The 24,871-nt window shown below is 42.3% G+C and overlaps 1 protein-coding gene across 2 annotated transcripts; it reads right to left on the minus strand.

Annotated features, from left to right (window-relative positions):
* Positions 1-1,760: 1,760 nt before the first annotated feature.
* Positions 1,761-24,871, minus strand: mast3a (microtubule associated serine/threonine kinase 3a). Of its 2 annotated transcripts, none has more exons than XM_076144695.1 (27): positions 24,449-24,871; positions 21,265-21,353; positions 20,666-20,738; positions 18,631-18,651; positions 18,402-18,480; positions 15,934-16,091; positions 13,449-13,524; positions 13,144-13,353; positions 11,941-12,042; positions 11,251-11,383; positions 10,886-10,956; positions 10,491-10,591; positions 9,952-10,160; positions 9,684-9,822; positions 9,342-9,474; positions 9,038-9,203; positions 8,797-8,898; positions 8,441-8,563; positions 8,194-8,306; positions 7,860-8,041; positions 7,608-7,729; positions 7,324-7,518; positions 6,622-6,845; positions 6,397-6,519; positions 5,726-5,862; positions 5,274-5,455; positions 1,761-5,008 (listed from the first exon to the last, which is right to left on the minus strand). In XM_076144695.1, the coding sequence occupies exons 1-27, from the start codon at positions 24,532-24,534 to the stop codon at positions 4,149-4,151; spliced, it is 4,209 nt and encodes a 1,402-aa protein (XP_076000810.1). In that variant the 5' UTR covers positions 24,535-24,871; the 3' UTR covers positions 1,761-4,148. The 2 variants fall into 2 exon arrangements, with proteins under 2 accessions (XP_076000810.1, XP_076000809.1); XM_076144694.1 differs by having other exon boundaries at positions 5,274-5,458.

Genomic DNA, 24,871 nt, shown 5'->3' on the forward strand with positions numbered 1-24,871 from the left:
AAACATGCAACAATGTTACACAATAAGATAAAGATGTCAGTTATATGAATTCTAAACAGATGGATGATAAATACAAGCAGGATCACCTGCTGGCATTCCCATATTTCTGTACATGAGCTCTCAAGAATGGACTGAACTTAATACTAATTACTTCGAGAACACCCATGATATTCCCATTATCAGGGCATCCGAAAATTTCACTCTTACACCCGAGAGGCAACCAGTGCTCGCCTAAAAACTTAACAAGGGCAACCATCCTTTAAAGAACATCAGTCCAGAGTTTGCTCACAAATGTATCTGTGCTTGGTCAATAGTGCACATCATGTAAGCAACCATAGCATTTCTATGGCTTAGACAAGCTTCATGTTAAACAAAGCACATGGTCGCCATGGTGAACCATCAAAGAAACTGTATAGGCTGTCAGAGAGGACATTTAGGGTCAGGGAGAGTCAGCGATAATCAGTGTGTTCACATGTACTTAAAACCTCAGACTATTGTGTGATTAAAGCAGTACATTTATTTTTCAAGCACAATGTATACACCATGATGTGATTGAAATCAGCACAAGTAGAAGTATTCTTACTCCAAGCAACAGACCTAATTATGCAACAGTAAATTTATTCTGGAATGAAAACGTTGGAGTGAGACACCTCCACATGCATTTCCTCAATCTTATTCCTAAAATTCCATCCATGTTTATCTCAGATTTATATCACATTTTTGGTCACAGTGCAGGCAAATAATCAGTATTGAGTATTGAGTGCATGTAAATGTAAATGTAGTCAGTATCATGATGCACCAGGCTCTGGTTTAGGAGCCTCTCTGGCCCCCGGGCCTGTGCTCAGCTGGCCTGTCATGTCAAACCTCAAATTTAATTTGAAAATGAAAATGATGAAAAATCTGTAAATGACAGAATCATAAACCAACCATGAATAAATGCATTTAAAACCCATGATAGTAACTCTGAGTTTTTAAGTCTATGACGTTACCATGACCATTACATCTCATGTTATTGTAGAGGTGTTGTGCATCATTTACACGGACAACCCTAAAATGCATCATGATATATTTTGTGAGAGGATCGTTGATGATTTCACATAAAACTTTTGGTTTTGAACAATGTTTGGCTGAAAATTGGGTAACCAGAAGTTCCCAATCCAGGTTGTAGAGTACCACAAAATTTTTTTGATTTCCTCAACCAAATGTATTCACTTGATTAACACTATAAACAATACAAAACTGGTGCTTCCCATATTTACATTTACATTTGCCTAAGATGACTGTGAAAGAAATGTGTCTCTGTAGCGCCTTCTACTGATAGAATCTGATTTGGGAAAAACCTCTGAGCCTAGAAATACACCACAGATGGGAGGAAATGTATGCCTCAGTTGTCAATCATCGTCGCATGTTCTTTAGGGGGAGGAGCTGTGAATGCAGGAGTGAATTGCAGTAGGTAAGGAGAGGTCTACCTACAGACTGCTGCTTTGTGAATCAAGACCTGTATTGGGCCTCATGTGTCACCAAACATGTAACCATTAATGATGGAAGGGACAGATAATAGCGAGGCAGTAGCTCAGTGGGTAGAGCTTCCGCTTGGGAAGGTCGCCGGTTTGAGCCCCTGCCGAGGTGCCCCTGAGCAAGGCACCAAACCCTCAATTGCTCCCCCCTCTGCGAAGGGTGGTAATGTAAGTCGCTTTGGATAAAAGTGTCTGCCAAAATGATGGTAATGTCATGTAATGTAATAATAACCACCCACAATATGTCATCCTGGACCTTATAGTCCTCTGCAATTCATTTATTTCAAGCACTGTTAAGACAATAGAAAAACAGACGTCACACATCTGCACCAGATATCCATAGTAGGAAATTCACAAGTTCATCATTTGGGGACAACAGGTAGAGGAGTGTGGAGCAACAATTATAACAGGGAGTGGAAATATGGAGAATGACAATAAGCTCCCGAAGACAATGACATGATCACAAACACACTGGTTAAAAAAAAGTGATGAGATAATTTTTTTTAAAGATATTTTTTAAATGTGTGATGCCAAAGCAAAGGTGTGGACTGCTGCTGAGATCTTTGTCCTCGTGAATAAAAATACAAAATGATGAGACACCTTATTGTTAAAGGTGATGCTTTGGATAGGGTGCAGACCATAATGTATATTGCATCAGAAAATCCCCCAAAACACATTGTCTTTTACTTTATCTTCAAAGGAAAACGAGTAAACATCTCCACTATCTATAACCATTCAAGTGTTAGTACAGTACGTAGCTAACCTTCCACCAAGTCCCATTGATGGTTCCCTTAATGCTTCAAAACGACAAACACCAACAGGACACATTTTCATCTATCAAACTATTCATATGAAAACATGATTGAAAGAAGTTTGTTGCCTAACCAGTTGCTAAATAAAACAATAAGAAGAAGGTTGTTTACATCCCCTGACAAAACTAACTTCTATCAGCGAATAAACATAATATCCAAGAATCTGGTGTGATTAATTGATTTTTTTAAAGTGATTAATAACTTCAGGTGGCCTTGAGGAATCTGCAAAGGTTTATACAATTGTGGGAGTATTATAGCAGGATGTGAAGCATGCACAATCCTTTGAGACTGATCACAACATGAGATTAAAATCATGTCAACTAAGTGAAAATATGAGTCCATCTTTAAGCTCATCTACCCTGACAAGGTCACTTTTAAAACACCATCAACAGCTGTTATAAGGTCCAACATTGTTTACACAATATACATCAACAGCATGGGTCATTAGTACTGCAACAAGACTGTTTCCCTAAAATATACAAAAAGACACCTTCATTCCTTCATCATTCATCATGGGCACCTGGTTGAATTCTGCCATTGCCATTTGTCATTCATTTTTGCATTATAATTTAAAAGAAACCATGACCCGTCCACACATGTACATACATATATTTGCACTTAAATGTAAACATTCATTCATATACAAGTAAAAAAAAAAGAAAAACAGCCAAGGGAGCCAAGTTTGTTTGCTGCATACACGGCACAATTTCTGACCTGCAAATTTCTCCCACAAAGAAAGAGATCATCCTGAAATATCAATGTGCTCTAAAATGTTAATGGCTACTAAGTACAAGGTGCGCAAACACTTCAGTTAGATAAGGGTTTTACATAGAAGGACGGAGGCTAGATTCGCCCGACAGGTACTGTGTACAGTATTAGGGGGGGAGGCAGAGACAACAGTCTGGATTACAAAGGTAGTCACAAAATGTTACCACTGCAAGAAGAGTTCCAATGAGTGTCAACAGTCAGTCAGCAGAGTCCATGCATGCATGAAGCTGAAACTACAGTACCTCTTTTAAATGGTTCCTACAAACAAACCATGCTTTGGCACCAGAGTTAGGTTTCTGACTATTGTGATGTTAATATTTCTTGTTCATTAAAACGTCTATACATGTTGAGAGAGAGAACAGTCAATGAGTCCACATGGCCAAAAATCCCAATTTGTATGTATGACAGGTTTCATGTGAGACGCGGCAAAGAATTATATAACACAGTATATGATAGAGGACGAACACAATCCAATCTGAAATACACAAAAACATCCAGTTGTATAAAAATGAGTATTGTACACGAATCGAATGATGTTTCCTCCCCCTTGACTGCTCCTACGGTTAAACACCACACTGGGAAGTTATGTGGTTTAAATGCAAACAAGCAGCTGTGTGGTTTGTGCAAGTAGTGAAATAAAAGCTGAAGCATTGAGGCATTTTCAGCAACTAAAAACACAAAACGCATTGAAAAAAAAAAAAAAGAGTCATAAATAAGTTTCTTCATTTAAAACAAAACTATTTACAAAATACATGGGTTACAGGTGTCGTCACAGTGATCTGAGAACCAAGAGTGGAAACAAGCAACTAGGACGTAAACAGTTGGGCAGTCATTACTCTGTTAACAGTGTAGTAGGGTGCAATGTTACTGACAACACCTCGGGTTGTTCTTTCCTTATTCAAGCAGTTGCTCGTGATGATTTGGGACTTGGTCAGTTTTCTGGACACACATGCAAGGCCTTCAAATGTAAATACAGTAGCAGGTCGAAGACTTGGCATCAGGTTGGAGTGTGTGTGTTTGAATGAGCCTCTTCATTTGTCAAATGCAAACCTTAACACCCTCCTTTCTCTTTTGGCCTGGCTTTCTGCTGTGCTGTTGTACCCTGTGATGCTTTTTTCTCTGGCTCCGTCCTGGATTCTGACTGAGCCGAGTTGATCCAGGACGCTTTGAAAGCCTTGGGCTGCATGACAGGAAGTGTGGGACTTGGTGTTGCATCTTTCTCATCCAAGTCGTCAAAACTGACTTCCTGCACCGCCTCCTGTTTCTTGAAGGAGTCCCTCCTCTCTGACAGAGCCAGCTTCCTCATCACTACCACCTCCTTGGAGTGGTGGTTGCTGCTGCGGTGTTGCGGTGAGGTACTACAGCGGTGGAGCTCATTACCTGCATCCCGGTGGCTTCTCTGCCCTCCTATGTACAAACCCTGACGGCCATGTTCACCGACACACACGAAGCCGGTGGCAGTGTCCCCCTCCATATCCTCCAGCCCCTCCCCCTCTGACAGAGGCACCTCCATGGTGTGTCGGCGGGTGCTGTAGGCTTTCTTGTCGCAATGGTAACCACCTGTCAGCTTCTCTCCGGTCAGCTTCTCTGCTGACTGTACCCTCTTGAGGAGGGGCGAGCGTGGAGGCTCAGCACTGCGGGGGCGCACAGAATGCCGTGCAATAGTCGGAGGGGACAAGGTCTTGCCATGGAACCCCTGCAGAGACTTGGGGTGACAGGGAAGACATGATGGAGAACACTGGGGGGAGAGAGGCTGTGGAGGTGGGATGCAGGCCAGTGGGGAAGGGGGGATGCTGCTGGTGGACTTGCAGCGGCCTGCCTTGGTGTAGCGACCCAAGACGTGAAGGGAACTGGGACGAGGCTGCGGCACAGGTGAGTTAGGAGAGCTTGAACAAGGGGATGAACTTGAATCTGAGAGAAAAGGAAAGAGATCAAATATGATAAAGCTTAAATTTTGAAAATCAAATCCAAATTTCCACCAGATACAAATCCCCAAATTCCCCACTGCCTTAATAATTCAAATCTTTCTCACATACTGCAGTGTTAATAGTTTTACTGCATCTTGATCTGAAATTAGGAGCCACATAAACTTCAGACGCAAAAAGAGAAAAGGGCAACCACCAAGATATAAGATCTGGCACCCTTTTGTTGGGATTTGAATGGTGTCACCGCTCACCTCCAGAGTGGTCTGGAGCAGGGGAGCGGCAGGGCGTGGAAGGCCCTGGAGAGAGACTCTGCGTGGGCGAGCCGGAGAGGCTGTCGCTCGACGACTGCTGGAACCCTGACGAGAAGCTCCGGCTGCTCTGCATGGGCGGAGGAGGCGTGTGTTTTGACAGTTTCTTCAAGATGCTACGCCGCCTACTGCGCAAGAGGAAACAGGTGTCAGATTAAATGTTTCATCAAACTTTTTCTATGCCTACAAAAGTTAAACACAAGTCATTGAAGTCACAGAGGTGCTGGATGGAAAAATAAATGAGCATAAAGAAAGAAGGCAGTCCCATACAGATCACTCAAGTATCTGTGCACTGGAGTCAAGTTCTTTCTAATCTCTTCTCTGAACTTCAAGGTGAAAATTATCTCTACATATCAGTACAACTGGGCAAATGACATCATCCTCTCTTCATGTACCTGTCCTGTCCATCTTTCCTCTTGCTCTTCTTACTGCGTCGAGCCATCTTGGCCTTGTAGCTGGCCTTTCTGGCAGGGCCCACCTTGATGGTGGTGTTCTCCAGTGCAGTAGTCTGCAGGGTCACCCTGTTCCCGCTCTGATGAGAACAGATCAACAACAATGATTATAATCATTTCCGCCTCATTTATTTACTATTTTTATACACACAGAGAGAGAGACTGGATCACTTCTGCTCTTTTCTCCGTGTAACGTAAGTGTGTATTACATGCAGGATGATTTAACCCTGACCGAAGTCAAGATCAGTTGATACATACACACATACACACACAAATATAGGAGCAGCTGTCCCATTCACACACATATTTCAGTATAATTCAGCTCAAAAAGAACCATCTTAAGTCAAATTTGAACCCTTGAATTTGACAAACTTAAATGAGGAAGCTTAATCAAGTTTTTGTAGTCTTTGCACTGTACCGCTATATTCTTATGCCATTTCAACAACACTCCCCTTTATCCAATTAATGCTGGTTTTCATTATTCGCAGTTCACAGTGACACTTTATTCCGTAACTAAATGAACAAAAAGGATACATATGACACATGTGTACAGGTCGTTTTGGAGGACTTACTCTGATCACAAGAAGGGAACCTGACTTTGTGAAGCCATTTACCTTGAGCAGCAGCTCCACCACTTCTGTGTGGATGAGGCCCTGCACAGACTCCCCGTTTACGTGAGTAATGAGGTCACCAGCTCGCAGTCCTGCTTCGTGTGCTGGGCTGCCCTCCTCCACACACTGTGAAGAATACGTTATCATATTATTATCATGAGTACAAAATAAATATAAATGAAAACATAGAAACCTTATGCTCAAGACCACCTGAATGATGACACATACCCAGACCATGTGGTGAACAGTGTACACATCTCCATCTCCCATGTAGACTCTGATTGCTCGCAGTGCAAAGCCAAACCTCTTCCCAGAGCTGTGAATGACAACAGGAGGCCTGAGGCAGCTGATGCTGAGGGAGAGATCTCGGCTGGGCGACGAGTCTCTGGATGACGGGTTGGATGACAGAGACATGGATGACTTGGGGCTGGTAGGAGGACCTGCAGAGTCGTCTGGATGAGGAGAAGATAGTCAGAAATGGCAAAATGAATGTTGAGCATGAGTTCGTCCAAACGTTAGAAGAGGTTACTTCTCTCATGTTATTTGCTGTTTCTTATCATTGCTACAACATTACTATTGATCATGTTTACGGTTGTGAATTCTTTTGTGAGGTAGTAACACTTCAGACTGTAGAGGGCACTGTAAACACATGCATGCCATCTCAGCAAAGATCCACAGGCATTATTTTCAAGTCAAATTATGATCCATTTCTTGCATGTTCCACAATTTAATTATCCTAATCCCTATCAGCTCTAATAGGACCATTTCAATCAAAATGATCAGTGTTGAGCAAAGCATTACACAGTATTGTTACCATTCTATTTACGTTTGTAGATTTCATATAAAGCTATGCCTGTTGCTCTCACTAATATTTTTATGATGTTTTGTTTAAATATTGCATAGATTAAGTATTATTATCATTTGCTGTACCTGGGGTAATGATGAGGGACAAGCCAGACACAGAGGCCGACTTGGGGACTTTACAGCCAGTTGGGGGTCTGGGTTTCTCGGGGGTCTCCAGCTGGTGGGCGATGCGTCGAGAAGCCCCCCTCCGGTATGATGGCCTGGTGCCTGTGCTGTTGCTCCGGAGACGAATGCGCCTTAGGTTGGAAACCACCCCATCTACTGTAGGATCAGAGGTAGAGAGTGTGAGCACTGACATGTGGGTTTGGTATTTGTGAAAAATAAAAGAACTTCTTTTAAAGAAGCCTTACCCTCTTCCTCTGCTGAGATGGCAAAGCGAGGCATGATGTCGAGGCTCTGGGTGCTGTTCATGACCAGGGGGCTGGCACTGCGCTCTGACTGGGAGGAGCTGGACGAAGCACGTGGGCGCAGACTGCAAGTAATCAACACATTTTTGGTCAAACTTGGGGTACGGCAGAAATTTGGGTGATGGGGAAGAAGCAATGTTCTCATAATTTTTCCAGCCATGACAAAGAAAGGACTCTCATTTGTCCCATTCTGACCTCCCCCTGCTTCCATCTGCCTTCTTTTCTCCACCAGCCACATGTTTGAATCCGTCGCCAGGGGAAAGGATTCCCCTGCCCTCCCACCGCTCGTCCTTCTCCTCACTATGGCTTCGCTCAGATGATGACAGACTCGGGTTGGATGGTGTGGAGGTGGACAAATGCTCTGTGCTGCTGTACACCTACAGATAGAAGTGGGCTAAAGGTGACTATTTTTCATACACTTGTATGTATTTTATACTGCAGATGTTGAATAAGAAGGGCTTCAGTAGTGTGATCGCAAATACCAATGTTACATAAAAACAGCATGTGTAGAACTAAATTAAAACTGCACCTTGCTGAAGCGAGGGGTCACAGAGGAGAACTGTCGAAGCTCTAGAGATGATTCATCATCGTTGGTTTCATCATCTTCATCAGAGTCCAGGTGACAGTAACGTTCAATACGAGCTGTAAGAAGCCCAGGAAGTGCAGAAATTAATCAATTACTGCAAAATCTAGGGGCTCTGCTGCCGAGCCCTCCAGTTGTGCATATGGGCACTGAATGTGTATGTGTCCATAAATGAGCATAGTTTGCCACGTACTGTCAAAGTAGCTGGTGTCCTCCTCAGTCTCCAGCTGGGGTATGAATTCAGCTTTCTGTCTCAGGAGACCATTCCAATCAAGGCCGCGGAAGAACATGTGAATCTTCACCTCAGTGGTTCCCCCTGGAGAAGAAATAAGACCCACATAAATGTTATTCGTCTACACATCTTGACTCAACAATCTATAGAGTCACTGTGGTGGTATTAATCAGTGCTATATTATACAGCACGGCTGGAAACAACTCAGAGAGCCACAAGGCTATTACTCCAGAGGGGGTTTGTCCCAGCAGTTTATGTGTTCATCTATGTTTGTTATATCTTCCCACCAATCCATAATGTTTACAGCTGCTACTAACCTGTTCCCAGGCGATCCAGAGGGCCCTGTCTCAGCAATCTGGTGATAAGGTCCTGGGCGTCTGCTGGAAGAGAATCCTCCCCCTCTGGCCAGATTATCTCATCTGGGAACAGTGAATTAAACAGTTATCTAATTATTGAATTGTAATTTATTGATATGGCTTTATAGTGCTCAACTGAAGCCAAAGTACAAATGTACAGAAGGTGCAAGCGATGAAACAAATGAACTCAAAGCTCTCTTACCATTGACCACCTGACCAAACAGCTCTTCAGGTGTGTCTCCAAAGAAAGGGACACAGCCCACTAGGAACTCATAAAGGATGACACCCATGGCCCACCAGTCCACAGGCTTCCCATAGCCCTGCCTCAGGATCACCTCGGGGGCAATATACTCTGGAGTACCACACACCTGTAGGGAGCAAAAATGGAAGTGAGGAATCAAGGGATTTATGTAAAATCAGTGAAAACATAACGATCGACAGTGCAGCAAAATTTCATGTAACGAAGGCAGAGAGAGAGAGAGAAAGAGGACGGGAGAGAAGCTAACCTGTTTGTCAATGAACTCTCTGGTGTCTTTCTCAATGTGTCCCTCATACAGGTTGGTGGCCATATTCATGAGACCAATCTTTGACAGCCCGAAGTCTGTTAGTTTGATGTGTCCCATGGAGGTGATTAACAAACTACACAGCAACAGAAATCAAACACAGAAATGCTTCATGTTAGGTGGCATAGCAGAATACGTTACAATAACAACAGGGTGAATGTTTCTGAAAATCCTTCCTGTTAATCTGAAAATGATGAAAGCATTTCAATGATTGGGTATTGTAGAAATAGAGGGGAAATTAAAATTGTGCAGTTTGTGGTAACGTGCTCTTGTTTGAGAACTCACTTATCAGGTTTGAGGTCTCTGTGTATGATGCCATAGTTGTGGAGATACTCTAAAGCCAGGACAGTCTCTGCAAAATACAGCCTGGCCATGTCTACAGGCAAGGGACCAATGTTCTTCAATAGGTTGGCACAATCCCCACCTAGGAGAATAAATGAGGACATGAAGACAAAAGATAGAAATAGCCTGTTTGTACAGAAAATTGTTCCAGGACAACCAATATTATTACAAATAACAACAGTGTGTGTTCCCAAGTACAGATGAAGCATACCTTCCACATACTCCATGACCATGCAGAGGTGCCTCCGTGTCTCAAATGAGCAGAACATGGAGACCACAAAGGGGTTTTCGGCAAAGGTGAGGATGTCTCGCTCAACAAACACCTGCTGAATCTGGTTCCTTAGAATCAGGTTTTGCCGGTTGATTTTCTTCATGGCAAAGCGCTGGCGGGTTTCCTTGTGGCGCACCAAAAATACAGCCCTGAATGACAGAAGACAAGTGAATGGAGGAAAAAGTGATGGAAAATAAGAACAGAGAGAAGAAAATAAATGTTAGAGAAGACAATTTGAAAAAAAATAGTGAAAGCAGGAAGAGATCAATTAAGTGGTTTCCAAGGGAAAGAATCTTTTAATACTGAATGTCAGCTCAAATTTGACATTTAACTGTCAAAACTAATTTTAAATGTAGTTTAAAAATTCCCCAAACCATATACTCGTTTCACTTCCATCTCTGCTTTCATTGGGTTCTCTGTGGTGTCTACAAAGAGACTGAGTCATTACAACCAAAAACAAAGAAGTCTGTCTTGCTCACCCATAGGCGCCATTGCTAATGAGCTTGACAGTCTCAAAGTCGCTCTCCAGTGGTTTCCTGCGAGGAGGAGTGCAGGCCGCCCGGCCCTGAATCACACACATCTAACAACAAACGCAGAATTTTGTTTTCACATTCGTTTATGCTATTCATGTGACAACAGTACGGCATTGTTTTCCAGTACGCAATAACAAAACACCCTGAATGCACCACTCATGTCTACCCAAGAAACCTTTTTCGTGTCTGTAATACAGTGTTGCTTAGTGCATTTACCCCATTCAGACTACACTGCACTTGATATTCATCTACCACTGATTATTCCACCACACTAAGATTCTCTATGAATTATCCATGATGCCATAGCTGTTTAATTGAAGTGTAAATAGAAAAGGTGGTACCTCTCCAGTGTCGTCAGCCTCTTTGCTGGAAACCCTGTGACCTGGACTGGTTTGCTCCAGATGGACGACCTCTGTGGCAGGAGAAGACACACAAGGTGAGCTTTGTAAAGATGATGATGGCTACTGATAGTAAATGTAGCTGATTTCTCTGTTATTATTATAAGTAAATGCACTTCCTCAACAGGCGGACTCTATTCATTCGCCAATCTGCACCATGTAAAGCATATTAGGAGTACAGGCCTTATACAATGTGACATAGTGATATTTCTATAAGATTCAGAAAATTGCAACGGTACTCATTTTGCCCATATCAACATGGAAAATGAAAACATTAATAACGGATAAAACAAACATCAGTGCTTCACCTTCCAGGGGATCCCTTGTGAGGCCAAGCTGGCTGATGATGTATCTGGGAATATCGGTCTTGATTCCCTGGCCCACCTTGGCTTGATCCTCTGCAACCTCTAAACGTTGATAAAACTCCTCCGGATCAAACTCCTACGGAAAGAAAAGGTTTTTGACATACATCTTAAAAAACACTTGACTGTGAAAACACATGAATAACACAGGAAAATGTGGAAAGATTCAGCACAAAACCTGCAAACCACACACGCATATGGAAAAATAGAAAAACATGCACTACATTGTCTGGAGCAAATTTTCCGACATGATTCAATAAAGCCAACCGGATTACATACACAATGGGGTATGAGCTACAGCAGACATAAAGTTCTAACAGAGATGTCTGGTAAAAAGAAAGATAGAAATCTTTAACCCAGCATGTTCCTCCCTAACAGCACTGATTCCAGGACCTACTGACAATATTGAAGGACTGTGAGTAATCCTTTACAACAAGTAAAACTGTATTATTACTACAATTACAACAAGTGTCATGATTGCTACAAACACCATAATTACTACAGCATAGCATCAATGTACTTGAGTCACCTGAGACACCTCTATTTCAAGACACTGATATTTTGCTGGGGGCTTTATGTGAAGAACCTGTGACTCCAGGGCTTATCATTACATCAGTGGCTGTCAGTGATTCTTACCAGACACTCCAGGAGCCTGGCAGGCCTGGAGATAATGATGAGAATCTTCTTAACCAGTTTGGTGATGACGGTTACTTCCTCGCTCTCCGAACGCTCATAAGCCTGATCAGCAAAGCACAAAAGAATGAAGGATTATTATCTTACATCTGATAGAAATGTTAAATGATGATCCATTTTATTATTTGTGAGTGATTTGGGGATCAAGATTGGCATTCTTACATCTTTTGACAATATCAGCAAAGTTATGTTAATTCTATGCGCTGCCTTGCTGGAGGTTTGCAAATAAAGTTTTGTATTGTTACGGACAGAGCTGTGTCAATATCTTAGCCCAACATTGCCTTGCCTTAATCAAACAGCAAGCCGTGTGCAGACGAGCAGTGAAAGACTGAACATGCCTTCTTGGTTCAGGTCAGTGATAACATGAGCGGGTAAGATATAGGACTACAGGACTTAACTTGTCAAAATATTACAACATCTTGACAGTGGCTAATTTTTCATTGAATTTGGCTTCTGTTTGTCTAAAATGATGCAGTGTAATACTTTGTACTTCTCTGCAAAACATTTTAGATGCCTCATTTGTTGTTTACAGAGAGAGTAGAAAATTGATCACGTGACAGAGACATGTCATTTTATTGATTAGCTGAGTCTATGGAGGTTGAATCTGGTAAATCATCTTTGCAAGCAAGGTGCAAAATGATAGAGAATAAAGAAATAAGAGACACCAGTGGCTGTATAATAAATAGTCAATATTGAAGTGATCCTTTTGTAGAGTTTCTGAGTCAAAAAGAAAAGGTCACCCTGGCTCTGACGCTGCAGAAAAAACACTCCTTTCTGCAGAAGGGAACATTTGCCGCAGACTATCGTTGCGAGACCTTATGTAATAAACCATTATATAATCAAACACTTGACTATTGCCCACATCCATGTAGTAACATAAAATGACAACAGCATTACCAGCAGTGATTTGGAACTGGTACGACACAAGAACCAATCAAACAAGCAATTTCAATCCAATGTTCTCAGTGCAACTATAGCATGCAATGTCCCAGAGGGCAAACGCTGTCGATGGACTTGTATTTCTCTCTCTGTTCTGGGGTAGACCTTGAATTGTGTAATTGTCAGGGAGTACAGAAAAGCAGCCTTGTTGTTTTTTTCTAACAACCCTGTTATTTTCAGTTTATCCAGAGAGGTTGAGACACCCACCTCGTGCAGCAGCTTCTCCAGTTTCTGCTGCAGCTCCATGAAGTACCTGGAGGTGACCAGGCCACTCTGAGACTTATCCAGACAGTCCCTGGCCAGCTCCAGCAGTTGGTGCTGTATGAAGCCCAGCACACCGTCAGCCAGTGGCAAAGCACTTCCTGGGGAGCACTCTGCAATGACAGCCAACAAACGTCCCTCCATCTGGGCAGTGGCCTGGACATGAGAAAGGAGGAGTTCATTTGGAGCTATTGTTGTAAGTGCATTTGATGAAGAATCAGAAACAGGGGATTAAGGATCATTTACTATACCTTGGGAAATCGTTCCTTGTAGACATGATTCATCATGACAATCTCATTGTCAAACGATCCACAGGTCCGTCCAGGGCTGGAAAAAACACACCAACATGTTAAAACAAGTAAGAGATGTGTGAATATAGATCCAGGATATTTAGGTTGGTTTTAGATCAGAATAATATTGTATATTAATGGGAGATGAAGGATGGGAGATGCTCACACAAATAACCATTATTTTTTACTTAACAGACAATTTCAATCATAGTAAACCATGCATGATTTATCTCATAGCAACCATTTGTCATAAACACAGCGTGTCTGCCTGAGATCAGTTGCTCATCTAAAGTATCAATGGCAACATCTGTTGTGTGTGGAGGGATTTATTTACAAGGGTGCACCTTTCAAAGTGTGTGTACCCCCTGCAAATCAATGTCCAGCGTCGACAGTGTTAAAAATAGTGACCCCTGGGTATCCCTATACATCACATACTACAAATAACAACATCAACATGTGACATATGACTACTATTTTGGGGTAAGCCCAACAGTTGCACAAGCAGTGTGGTTTTATTTAAAGGCAATATCAACTGTGAACCTCTTTGGAACTATATGTGGGCAATATGACATTCTGTACACTCCCTTTGGAGCTATTTCTGCACACTGACAGTTGTCCAAGTGCAATAGAAAATTAGGTTACATCAATGTTATAGGTGGCAGATCACATACATTTGTTTGACTAATCTGTAAATAGGAACAACTGATCAGTCAGTGGTCAAATGTTTAATCTATGTAAGAGGCTAAGGGCTTATGCTGGCGGCAGGTGCACTCATTTATGTTTGCAATGACTGGAGTTTAGAGCAGATGACAACTAATAAAGGTGCAATCTGTTATCTAAATGTTAACAAAAGTATCACTTTACAACCAATATTATAATCACTACCTGATATGGCTCTTGAATGAATTGACAAATGCAAGAAATGTGCATTTTTATCTTTAAAATAAACAGTCTAAAAACGTATGTAAGCATGGTATGAGGGACTTCTAACTGGAGTTAAAATGTTTGATAGAAAGAAGATAAAGACCTTATTTCACCTTAACTTTTCGTGAACAACATGGTTAATCTAGATTGGTTACTGTGTGTGTTACTATGTTGACTAAGTGGCACAGACAGGGATGTATCACAGAAAAATATAACCGCATCAAGCCCATGCCAACACGCTCCACAGGCCATCATAGAATATCACCATCATCAGAAATCATCACTGTTGGGAGCCAACAGGTTTTTAATGAGTGCAGCGATGCTTAATGATGAGGAAATACCATAATCTAATCCAGGGAATCACTAGTATCCAACAAAGGGGCTCAGAACCACATAAAGTAATCACAGCACCACAACAAAGCGCTCCCTACCTATTTCATTATATATAATTACACACTTAAAAAAATTATACACCCAGCGATACACTTTTGGTTCGAGGCAATGAACAGTAATTCTACACTTTTGCTTCCATTTCTTGTTGCAGCTCTGCTACAGTGTATCGCATGGCGATGGCAGCTGTTTTGTATGGCTGCAATAGTAAATCGTATTATCATATCATGGGTGCTTGTTTATTAAGCTTGGAATAAGATTTCTAGATGCATTTCTTTGGTGAGCTCTAGTGGGGAAGTTGTACAGGGTTGGCTGTCATTATCGTTTACAGTATTGTAGGTCTAAGCTGCTGGGGGAGCTACACTTTGGGCCTAAATGAGTACAGCTTGATTTTTCAGGCGCAGTGGAGAGCAACAATGCAACAGCAGCTGTGCAGCAACAGATTGGTTTAATATCTTTTGGTGGTAAAGAAAGAATGGGGGGCAGGGCGGCGACGGCAGAGTCAGAACTTGAAGCACATCAAGCTTTTTATCATAACATGTCCATTTATACTGAAACACAGTATATTATACATATATATATATATATATATAAATGACACCTCTCAAGGTCGGTGCTTAACTTTAATCCTAACTTCTAACCATAACTCCCAACAACTAGGACCCGAACTGATGACAGAATGAGAATAATAATTCAACTGAATTCAGCTACTAGTAATAACATAATAGACATTTAGAGCATTTTCCCTATGTTAGCATGACTCTAAGAAAGGCTGTTTCTTTGAGGACATGGGATGTAAGGATTATGACCTCTAGGAGTCTTTAGTAGGCTGTTTCATCTGCGTCCTAATTCCATAAATTAGGACATTGGACACTGTGTTATACAAAGTCAGGTAATCTGGGCCATTTGTGTCCTTCTGTTTTTTATGTAGGTATTGTACAAGTTTGTGTGTGCCTATACACATTTCCAGCTCTGGTTGGAAAATAAACATTAGCTTTACACTAACCTGGTTATAGGTATGAATTCGAACCACACGGAAAAAGTGGCATTTTGTTCTCTGTTTAGGTTTTGGGTTTTTTGTCTACCTTATACACATGTGTGGTGTGAAGTTAATGTGTGAAGTTAAGGCTACCTGAGACTGCGGGAGCGCACCCTGACGGCAGGTGAGGCGTGCGCTCCCTCTTCATCCGCCACGCTCTCTGTGCTCCGGAAATGCTTGAACAGGAAGTGGAGGTCATCTTGTGTGGGCTGGAAGGGCAACTGGTGTAATAACTCCTGTGAAGAGGAGGACTGAGAGGAAGAAGAGCAGAGGGAACAAGGAGAAAATGGGATATGTGTTGAGATACAGTATGTATGACAACTACAATCAATCGCTGATCACAGCAACACTTTCTTATGCAGTCCATTTGCAAATTTCAATTAACAAGTCTTAATTATCTACTTCAGGAAGTGGAACTGGAACAACTTTGAGGATACATAACATCCGGATACATAACATCCTGCGTCAAAGGCTTCCTCTGATACGAGTCACACCACAGCTCTTTCTCAGACTCTCTCATTTGTCTGTTAGAATTTTTTATCCTTTCTGGTTGACCTACAGATTTGGAATAGATGCGATACTTAACAAGGACATCAGCCCATGCTTAGAGAGCGAGGCTGCAATGAAGCGTAACATCATAAAACCTTTTCCAGCTTTAAAAAAAGGGACTTGGGGAGCTATAGTGTTCTGCTCTCCTGAAGGACTTTGTTCTTTCCTCTGCAGCATGAGCTGAGAGGAGCAGCATGGCCGTGCTGCGGGCAATGCGTGCATTCATTTTCTCTTTCCGAGCCGAAATGTGTGACACGCAGCACGGAATTTATGAGAATTCCCATCTGGCTGGGATCTCGTGTTTCACTGGAGGAAGGGCAAAGAGAAGGGTGGCTCGTCTGACTAAAGGACAGAGGAAAAAGGCCTGAGAGCGAGAGAGAGAGAGAGAGAGAGACAAAATGAAAGGACAGGCAGAAACAGAAAGCTAGAGAGAGAAGACACAAGTGGAGAGAGCAGGGAAGGGGCCGAAAATGTGTGACTGAAAGGGGCGAAGAAGAAGAAGAAGAAGAAGAAGAAGGAAACTAGAGACGTGTCAGTGGCAAGCAAGTGTAGCATAAAGGCTTCACTGACGGCACGACTGAAAGGGGCATTGTGAGTGGAGGGCTGACCTCACCGTCTCCAAGCCATGTGGTTGGTCGCACCAAATTACAGCCGTGACAGAAGACTCATTTATTGTTTTCATGACCAACTGCAGTTTCAGCAATGACTTTTAAGAGAAAATCTCAAGATAAACACCACAGAAACCATTAACACATAGCTGATGGGTGTAGCTGCAGAGCTTAGTGTGCTGCCTTTATTTGACTTCCCTGTACGGTCCCTGCTTATTCATGATGTCATCCAGGAAAAAGAAATCACGCATTCCAACAAGACATTTGTTATTCTAATGATTAGCACAATTATTCTCATACTTTCCCTTGGCTGCACACGGCACAACTCAAATCATCGGGGCATTAAGTCATTTATCCAATAACGATAGGTCTAATCTTCTGAACAGCGGGGAATTTCCTGCCACAGTGTTTCCATTCAAATGTAGCGTAAGTGTGCCAGAACAATTCACTCAGTAAAGTAGGATTTTGTGGTTTATAACTCTACTTTAATCCACTTTTCCAATCTTAAATCATGACATAAGTCTTCTGGCCAAAAGGTTTGGGATTTAGGCATCTGGGGATTCACCCCCATTTCCTCCTCGGCAGTGGAAAGCTTGATAAAAGGCCGATGACGGAAGGATGCATCATCATCGGGCATATCCTGTCATGACTCAGCCATTAGCCATCTCCAATCAGCTGTTTTACATAAAATGGACTGCTGATGACAGAATGATCAACCGGAAAGTCCTGTACTACTAAGTGTTCCACTCGTCCTTTAAACAAAGCCGGTCACAGATACTGTACTTCTCACCAGAGTTCAGAGTTCATCTGATATATGGCCCAGAAGCAAAACAACTTCACACTGAACAAGTAATACAGTAAATCAACGGCATTTTCCCCTTGAAACATCTAAACATGTCCAATCTGAAGGGATCTATACTTCAGTCAGTCATAGCCACAGGCTTACAAGACACAAAGGCCCCATGAATATGTGAACATCTCACTGGTTTATTCAGTGTTCGTAAAGACAGGGAGCTAAATTCTCCCACGGGACTGGTTTAGGGAGAGGTTGAATATCTGATGAAGGAGAGACAGACAGAGAGAGAGAGAGAGCGAAAGAGAGAGAGAGTTTACAGATACTCACTACATTTATATGGTCTATTCGTCCCTCATGTGGTTAAGGCAAACATCTGAGTAAAATGAATACGTGGCTGGTATGATGAGTCATAATCCACTAATCCAACTCTATAACGTGGATTAAACACAAGTTGATTTGTGCTGATTGCAATGACATCATGGTGTACACCTGATACTTGGAAAACAAAATCTACGCGATGCCTTAATCGCAGCATAATCAAAGCGCATGTAAATGTACCGACGGCCTGAATGGGGAGGAAGAGAGAAAGAGAAACAGCCTCTGCTTACAGATACTGATGAACTGGGTGCGTTGGTGCAGTATCCAGACGAGGGAACAGACGCCACGGACCACCTTCGCCCGTCTGCTCTGTAGAGACAAAAAATCATAACAGGCTGCTTGGTGGTAGCTTGTGAAAAAATCATCACATCCTCCTGACTCACTCCAGCTTTCAACCTAATTCTACATTACTAATTCTACACAGGAAAAACAAGAAGAACCAGTTTGTCGTTTTCTTACCTTTCAGTGCGGGCCAGTTGGCTGAACAGATGCAAAAAGAGGAGGACGTGGATGTGAATAGAGAGGGAGAGAGATAAAGAGAAGCGGGGGGTGGATAGGCAGAGAAACAAAGAGAGAGAAAACAAACAGTGTTTAATGATAGTGAGGGTGAGTCTGGCTGTCACACTCACATTCCTGTTTGTCTGTCACAGCTCACAAACCAGTGGCGGGCTACTGCTGAACACCGGCCAAGCTGCAGGACTGAGTCCCACACACACACACAATCAGTGCATGACTCATCATATACACACACACACACACATACACACTACAGACACACTCTCAAACACCATCCCACACCTCTACTACACTTGTAAAACCCCAGTCTTTACTTTATGTTGGCTGTGAGATTTCCCACTGTTACCAGGTCACACACAGCCTCCATCTACACTCAATACTACCGTGCTGAATACTTCCATTCAATACCGCAGTCTTAACCTCAATTATACTTAGATTAAAGCAGGGAATAGCCTAGATTTCTTTCAGACCTCGTGTAAAAACAATGATTCCATTGAAATGGGCATCAATCTGACCCAAGTAAGCCACCTCCGCATGGATTACATCACCTGGCTGATTTTCCTCTTAGTCCAGTTGCGAAAAATGTCACATACAGTAAATTTGGCAAATGGCAGAATCCTATTGAGGTCATCCAAAAAAATGTCCTATTCGCATTTTGGTCTCAAAGTGATTTCAAAGTGAAGTCATTGACATCCAAACTAAATCATTTACATTCTTTTGGTGTGTTGGACTCTGAATGGATGCTATAGACATCTCCTTCAATTCTAATGACAGAAATCTGAGTATAGCATGCATTTAAATGTACTAACATCAGCTACGTGTTATCAAATTAAACACTTCACTACTCTCATTAGGTTGGTGTATTTATGCAAGACTTATTAAGATGAATAACAGGGTTTGAAATCATTCTTAATCTGAAGTAGAAGTCCCATGCTAAGGTTAGAGCAAAGACTGGATGTTGGCATACTTCCTCAGCATCTTAGCATGACTTAGCATGGGTGCTATTTCACGTTGACATGACAGAATAAATGCACAAACAGCAGGACTGTATAGCCCGTGTGAATAACAAATAACCCCGGCCCAGCTCGGGAAAGTGCAGTGGCAGCATCTGTCTCACACCGGCAGATTAAAAAGCCTTAATAAATTTAGATGACTCATGCAGCCTTGTGCCAGGCAAATTATTTCAAGAGATATGCCCTCTCCATCCCCAAAGCTTGTGTTGCAAAAGGGCCATACTGCAATGCAACAAAAACTGCTTACAGTGAGTCGATTCATTAGACAAGGATATTTGAAACGAGCGAGATCGGTTTACATTTTGGGGTTTATATTCATCATCTGAAATATCAGCTTCGGAAGGAACCTCCATATTGGTGTTTTGCCCCAAAATCAAGTTCACTTTGCGATCAGGCCACCTAATAAGAAGCTATAGCAGCTCTACTGTAAAGCAAACCTCGCTCGTTTCCTCCTACAGGACCCGTGAGTGTTCTCTAAAGCCCTGCACAGTTGCAAAAAACTGTAATGAGAGGTCAAGCTCTGCAATTTTTTCCAATAATCATAGCAGCTCAGAGTAATGAGTGTGTGCACCGACTCGCGGCTTTAATTGGCCTGACAAATGCTAAGGCCCGTGTCCAGCCTGTGGCCTTTGAACTGGTTGGGCTCACATCTCCTTTGCCTCATTCCAACTTCGGGGGCAAATGGATCTATTCAGGGCTTGCTCATTAGTCACGGAATAGAAGAGCAGAACAAACACAACATAGAAGGCAGGGATGGAAATGGGATCTTGACTTGCCTTCATACTTTTGAATGCAAGCTTGAACTGGATAAACCTAATGTGGTATATTGTTGTCAAATAAACATGGATGTGTGCCACTACAGTGTTGATCCTCTGTCAAAGACTTTCTGAGCTGGACAAACCCTGTTGGGAGAAGGCCAAACTTGATGACAGAGCATATTAGAAGGAAGTTGAGTTCATTCTCACCTGCGGGCAAACTGGAAGTTGCCAGAGGTACTGGCAGAAACATTTCTGGGGCTTTCTGAAGGACTGCTGCCAGCTAAAATAAAAAGTGAGACAAAATGTAAAAATAATGAATGGCAGTGCATCAATCTCAGCCAACAACAAGTGGTTTTCAATCCATTAGGAAAGTTATTACGAGAGATTATTAAAATGGTTTTATACAGGATGTGAGTTTGGAAATAGGAATGCAGGGGCAGGGGGCTGCACATGGGCTTTCACAGGATGAAAAACATTTAAAAATAAATCAAAGTAGCCTAAAACTCTCTTGGGCACTATGAGCAAATTATGATGCAACAAAAAATTCAATGACTGGACCAGAGGGAGACTATCTTCTGACATGCAGCATCAAAACCCTGGCTGAAGGCACATACAGTCAACAAAACAGCTGATGCACTGGCCTTATGTCACAGATGAACCCTTTCAACCCTCCCTTCTATCTTCAAGTGGCTGCTTTCTATGCAATCACCTCTTTATATTTATACATCTATATTTGTAATGGAAATCCGGTCTAATTAGCAATGTAAACACACTGCATAGAGGACACACAGCTAACACACAAGTACCTGTGGCAAGTGGGAGCGGTGAAAGAGGCCGTGAGAGTGTGGGCGACGGGGTCCCGACCGCCAAACTCCTTCTCTTGTTGTTACGGGCACTGTGAGAGGAGGTAAACAAACAGAAGGAAAAACATTGGCTTATGCAACGAGTGATATTAGAATTACAAACAGGATAACCCAGTGGCTGGACAACACACTGGTTTTATTGTTGTGTGTAGACGTTGTTTATCAGTCTTTATCAGAGCTGTATAAACGGCTCTACAGTGGTAAAATAACACAACCTATGAACTTCGGTTGTTGATCGAGATAATGACAAGACTTAAGCTCTTAATGGTACTGATAATGATATCTACAAGTATGTTATACACATGCATGTGTGTATGTAAACAAGAAGCTTTTCAGAACAGTTGTACAGGTTCACTTCTTTGAATATGAAGTTTAGAATCTTTTCCAACAGGTTGAACAAGATAATATAAATTAATTAACATGTCCATAGTGACAGCCTAAATAAAACTATTTTCACTTTATTCCAACTTACACTTAAATGTCAAAGTAGCTTTCTTAGCTGTCTCATTTTTGTGAATGAGAGATCCAAGTTAAGTGGTTGATTTCATCAATCTTGGATTTTTTAGTAAGTATGTTTAGGAATATTGTCATTTGGGAATATTGCAAACATCTGGAAACAACAATTTTGGCCGTCACTGGGCCTGATGACTCCCAGTAGATCATCCGCCGAATACACAACTACCATGACATTTAACCCGTGGCAACAAACATGGTGGGATCAACACTCAAAGAGTTCTCTGGAAACAGCCACTCTGCTTTAAAGTATGTCGAATTTAGATATTTTGTTTTGGTGCTCCTCTATGGAACTCTTTTGATTTGTGAATTCACATCTAAGGTGGCAGCTGAAGGGCCTGGTTTAAGATGACTCATGCTTGTTTTGATATGACAACGTGTAATTGCCTTTGTAAATGTGATGTAATCCAAATCTCTTGTTATGGCAACTCCGGCCTCTTTAAGTATATAGTATACATCTATAGTGCTTGGTGGCCTCTGTGCATTTGTTACTGTCTAAATCTAGCTAAGTCTTCATTTACAATGGAATTAGGACTCCCTTTCTTATGTTACTGTGTTTCCGAAACATATGGGTGTGATGCCATCATGCTCTTAGTTTCATTTTAGTGATATCACTGCTTCCTGTCTCTGTGGCTGTGACCTAAAATAATTGAGAAGCTGAGAGGACAACAGAGCCTGACATTTCTGGGTCGGTGCTGAGGCAAGATTCAAACATTATATGGCCGGCAACCTAAAAAAGGCTGGAGCAACAGAAGGGGCGAGCCAATAAGTGCTTAAGTGTGGCTTCGAGACATCTACACTGCAGCTCCAACCACAGAATAACACGTATGACTGTAAACCATTTTGTTTTTCAATCAGAAAATACATAAACAGACAGGCTGATTCACTGTGGAGGGAGCAGCCTGGACAAAATGGCATCAAAGCATCACTGTATCACACCGAGACCACGTGACAGCTTTATCAACAGTTGGCATTGATAAGGCTACTCATATTTTGAAAAAACAAAAGTGGTTTGTAAGGCCTCTTCAGGCAGGCGTATAGGGTGATGAATGCCAACCACTGAGATGCAGGTTTGCATGTTGCTCTTGTCTGCTGATAGTCATGGCCTGCATACATTCACTGAGCTCCATTCAGCCATGGTGTGGATTGGCTTACATGGCCAATGCATGATCCCAATCAATGTAAATGCAGTCCAGTGTTACCCATTCAGTATCACTGGCCCTACCACATTTGCATACATTTGAATCAACAACCTCTCTGATGTAGTGTCAAGATAAATTGCGCATTGTAAGCCGGACAAAGGTTGAATTTATAACAGGGCTGTTGCATTGGAAACATACGGGTGCTCCAGTTTCCCCCCCACAGACCTGAGATTAGGTGAATGGCTCATAGGTGTGGCTGTATCCCCCCCACCTCTCACTCAAAGGAACAGTGGAAGAGGCCCCTCAGACTGATTAGTTTCAGTTTGCAAGGCTTCCACAGACAGCAGTTTAGCTGACTGTGTTATACTGTGGTTTATTTGTTGTTGACGGAGCCGTGTCTTTTGTGTCACTGTCTTATATGAATTAAGAGGGATTTGTGTTCAATTACCCAACTATGTGTTATGTTATGTCTGATTCATGCGTCTTCATAAGCTGAAAAATTGCCCACCAGTTGTTGAAAGTGTTATTCTACTCCATTCTCGACTGTACAACGTGTTCCCAATTTACAGATAAGTCTCAACATTAAATGATATGCCTGATGAATTTCACACTGTGTTCCCAATTGCAGCTGCTAATGACCTATCAGGTATAATAAGCTACAACTTTCTGTAAACATGATAATTTTCCCTTTTAACCAATCTTTCCCTTTACTTACTGTGTTTAAAGGGGGCACCGGCTCTGACATAACAACCGTTTTGCTCTGCTTTACAATAATGCACTGAAAATGATCATTATCCTAGACTGATTTACATTGGAATGGAGAGCTTAAAGCTAATATACTGGCAAATGAATGTGCATGTATGTTATATGATATCATCAGTGAGATTGATGTGTAAGTATCACATCAAAAACACACATGAGCTTTGAACAAAGTGGATAAAATGCTATAAAACATAACAAGGTCACTATGAGCTCCCTACTCAGTACTAAATACCCTGGAAGCCCTTACTTACAGGGTCATAAAGGCACCGTTTACTGCTTTTTTGGGTTGTGGCTGAATACTTCACCTCACACGTAGATAAAGTACTGAGTTCATGCATCTAATCACTAAAGAGATCGGTGTATTGATTAGCAGTAAGACTTTCTGTCGCATAGGCAGCTCTGCCAGACAATGCAGTCTGCCCCCCACAACACTCTACAATGGCCACGTTTCTCTGTGGGAAACAGAATCTAGGGCGGATGTAACCGACACATACAGTAGATGAGGTTACAGGCAGCATCAGTCTGCTGCCTCATATCCTATATCAATGTTATCTGAACGTGAGGCGAATCGGTTAGCTCATCATAAACCTCCGACAAATCGCTGCTTCGTCAGGTTGTGGAGGCTACAGCTCAGACAGAACAGACGTTTTGCGACAAGCCCGTACTGGTTTGTTAGGGATGGGTGTCAAATTGTGTTGTGTTTTCTTTACCCTTTTGATCTTTTCATCATGGCCCCTGTCACGAAACTAGTTTTGTAGCTCGGCAGCACGGTCCAGTAGTAGTTTTGGTCAGACATGTTGGTGACTGAAGAAGTTAATCCGGGGAAAATATGAAAAATATATCCTTTTAGAGGGAGGGCATCATTGTGGAAAACACCAGCAGTCTGTGTGGTTGTTAGGCCAGGACGCGGTGTCCGACAGCACGAACTCCATTCAGGCTAGGAACAAACTGACCCCAGACCCCGGGCACGGCAGCTCGGTGTAGAGCTACAGCGACGGCCATGTCTGCTCTGCTTCTTGTCCCCTTATCAGCAGTCTTCCCCACGCGACCTGTTTTCCGTAGGATGCGACATTACAGCGCGGTACCTTCCCAAAATATAAAAAGTGATACAAAGTTTCCAGCAACAAGCTCTG

Source organism: Genypterus blacodes, unplaced genomic scaffold (genome assembly GCF_046128005.1).
Source record: "Genypterus blacodes isolate CSIRO-AG114 ecotype Tasmania unplaced genomic scaffold, CSIRO-AGI_Gbla_v1 ptg000029l_1, whole genome shotgun sequence".
In the NCBI taxonomy this organism is placed as follows: Eukaryota; Metazoa; Chordata; class Actinopteri; order Ophidiiformes; family Ophidiidae; genus Genypterus; species Genypterus blacodes.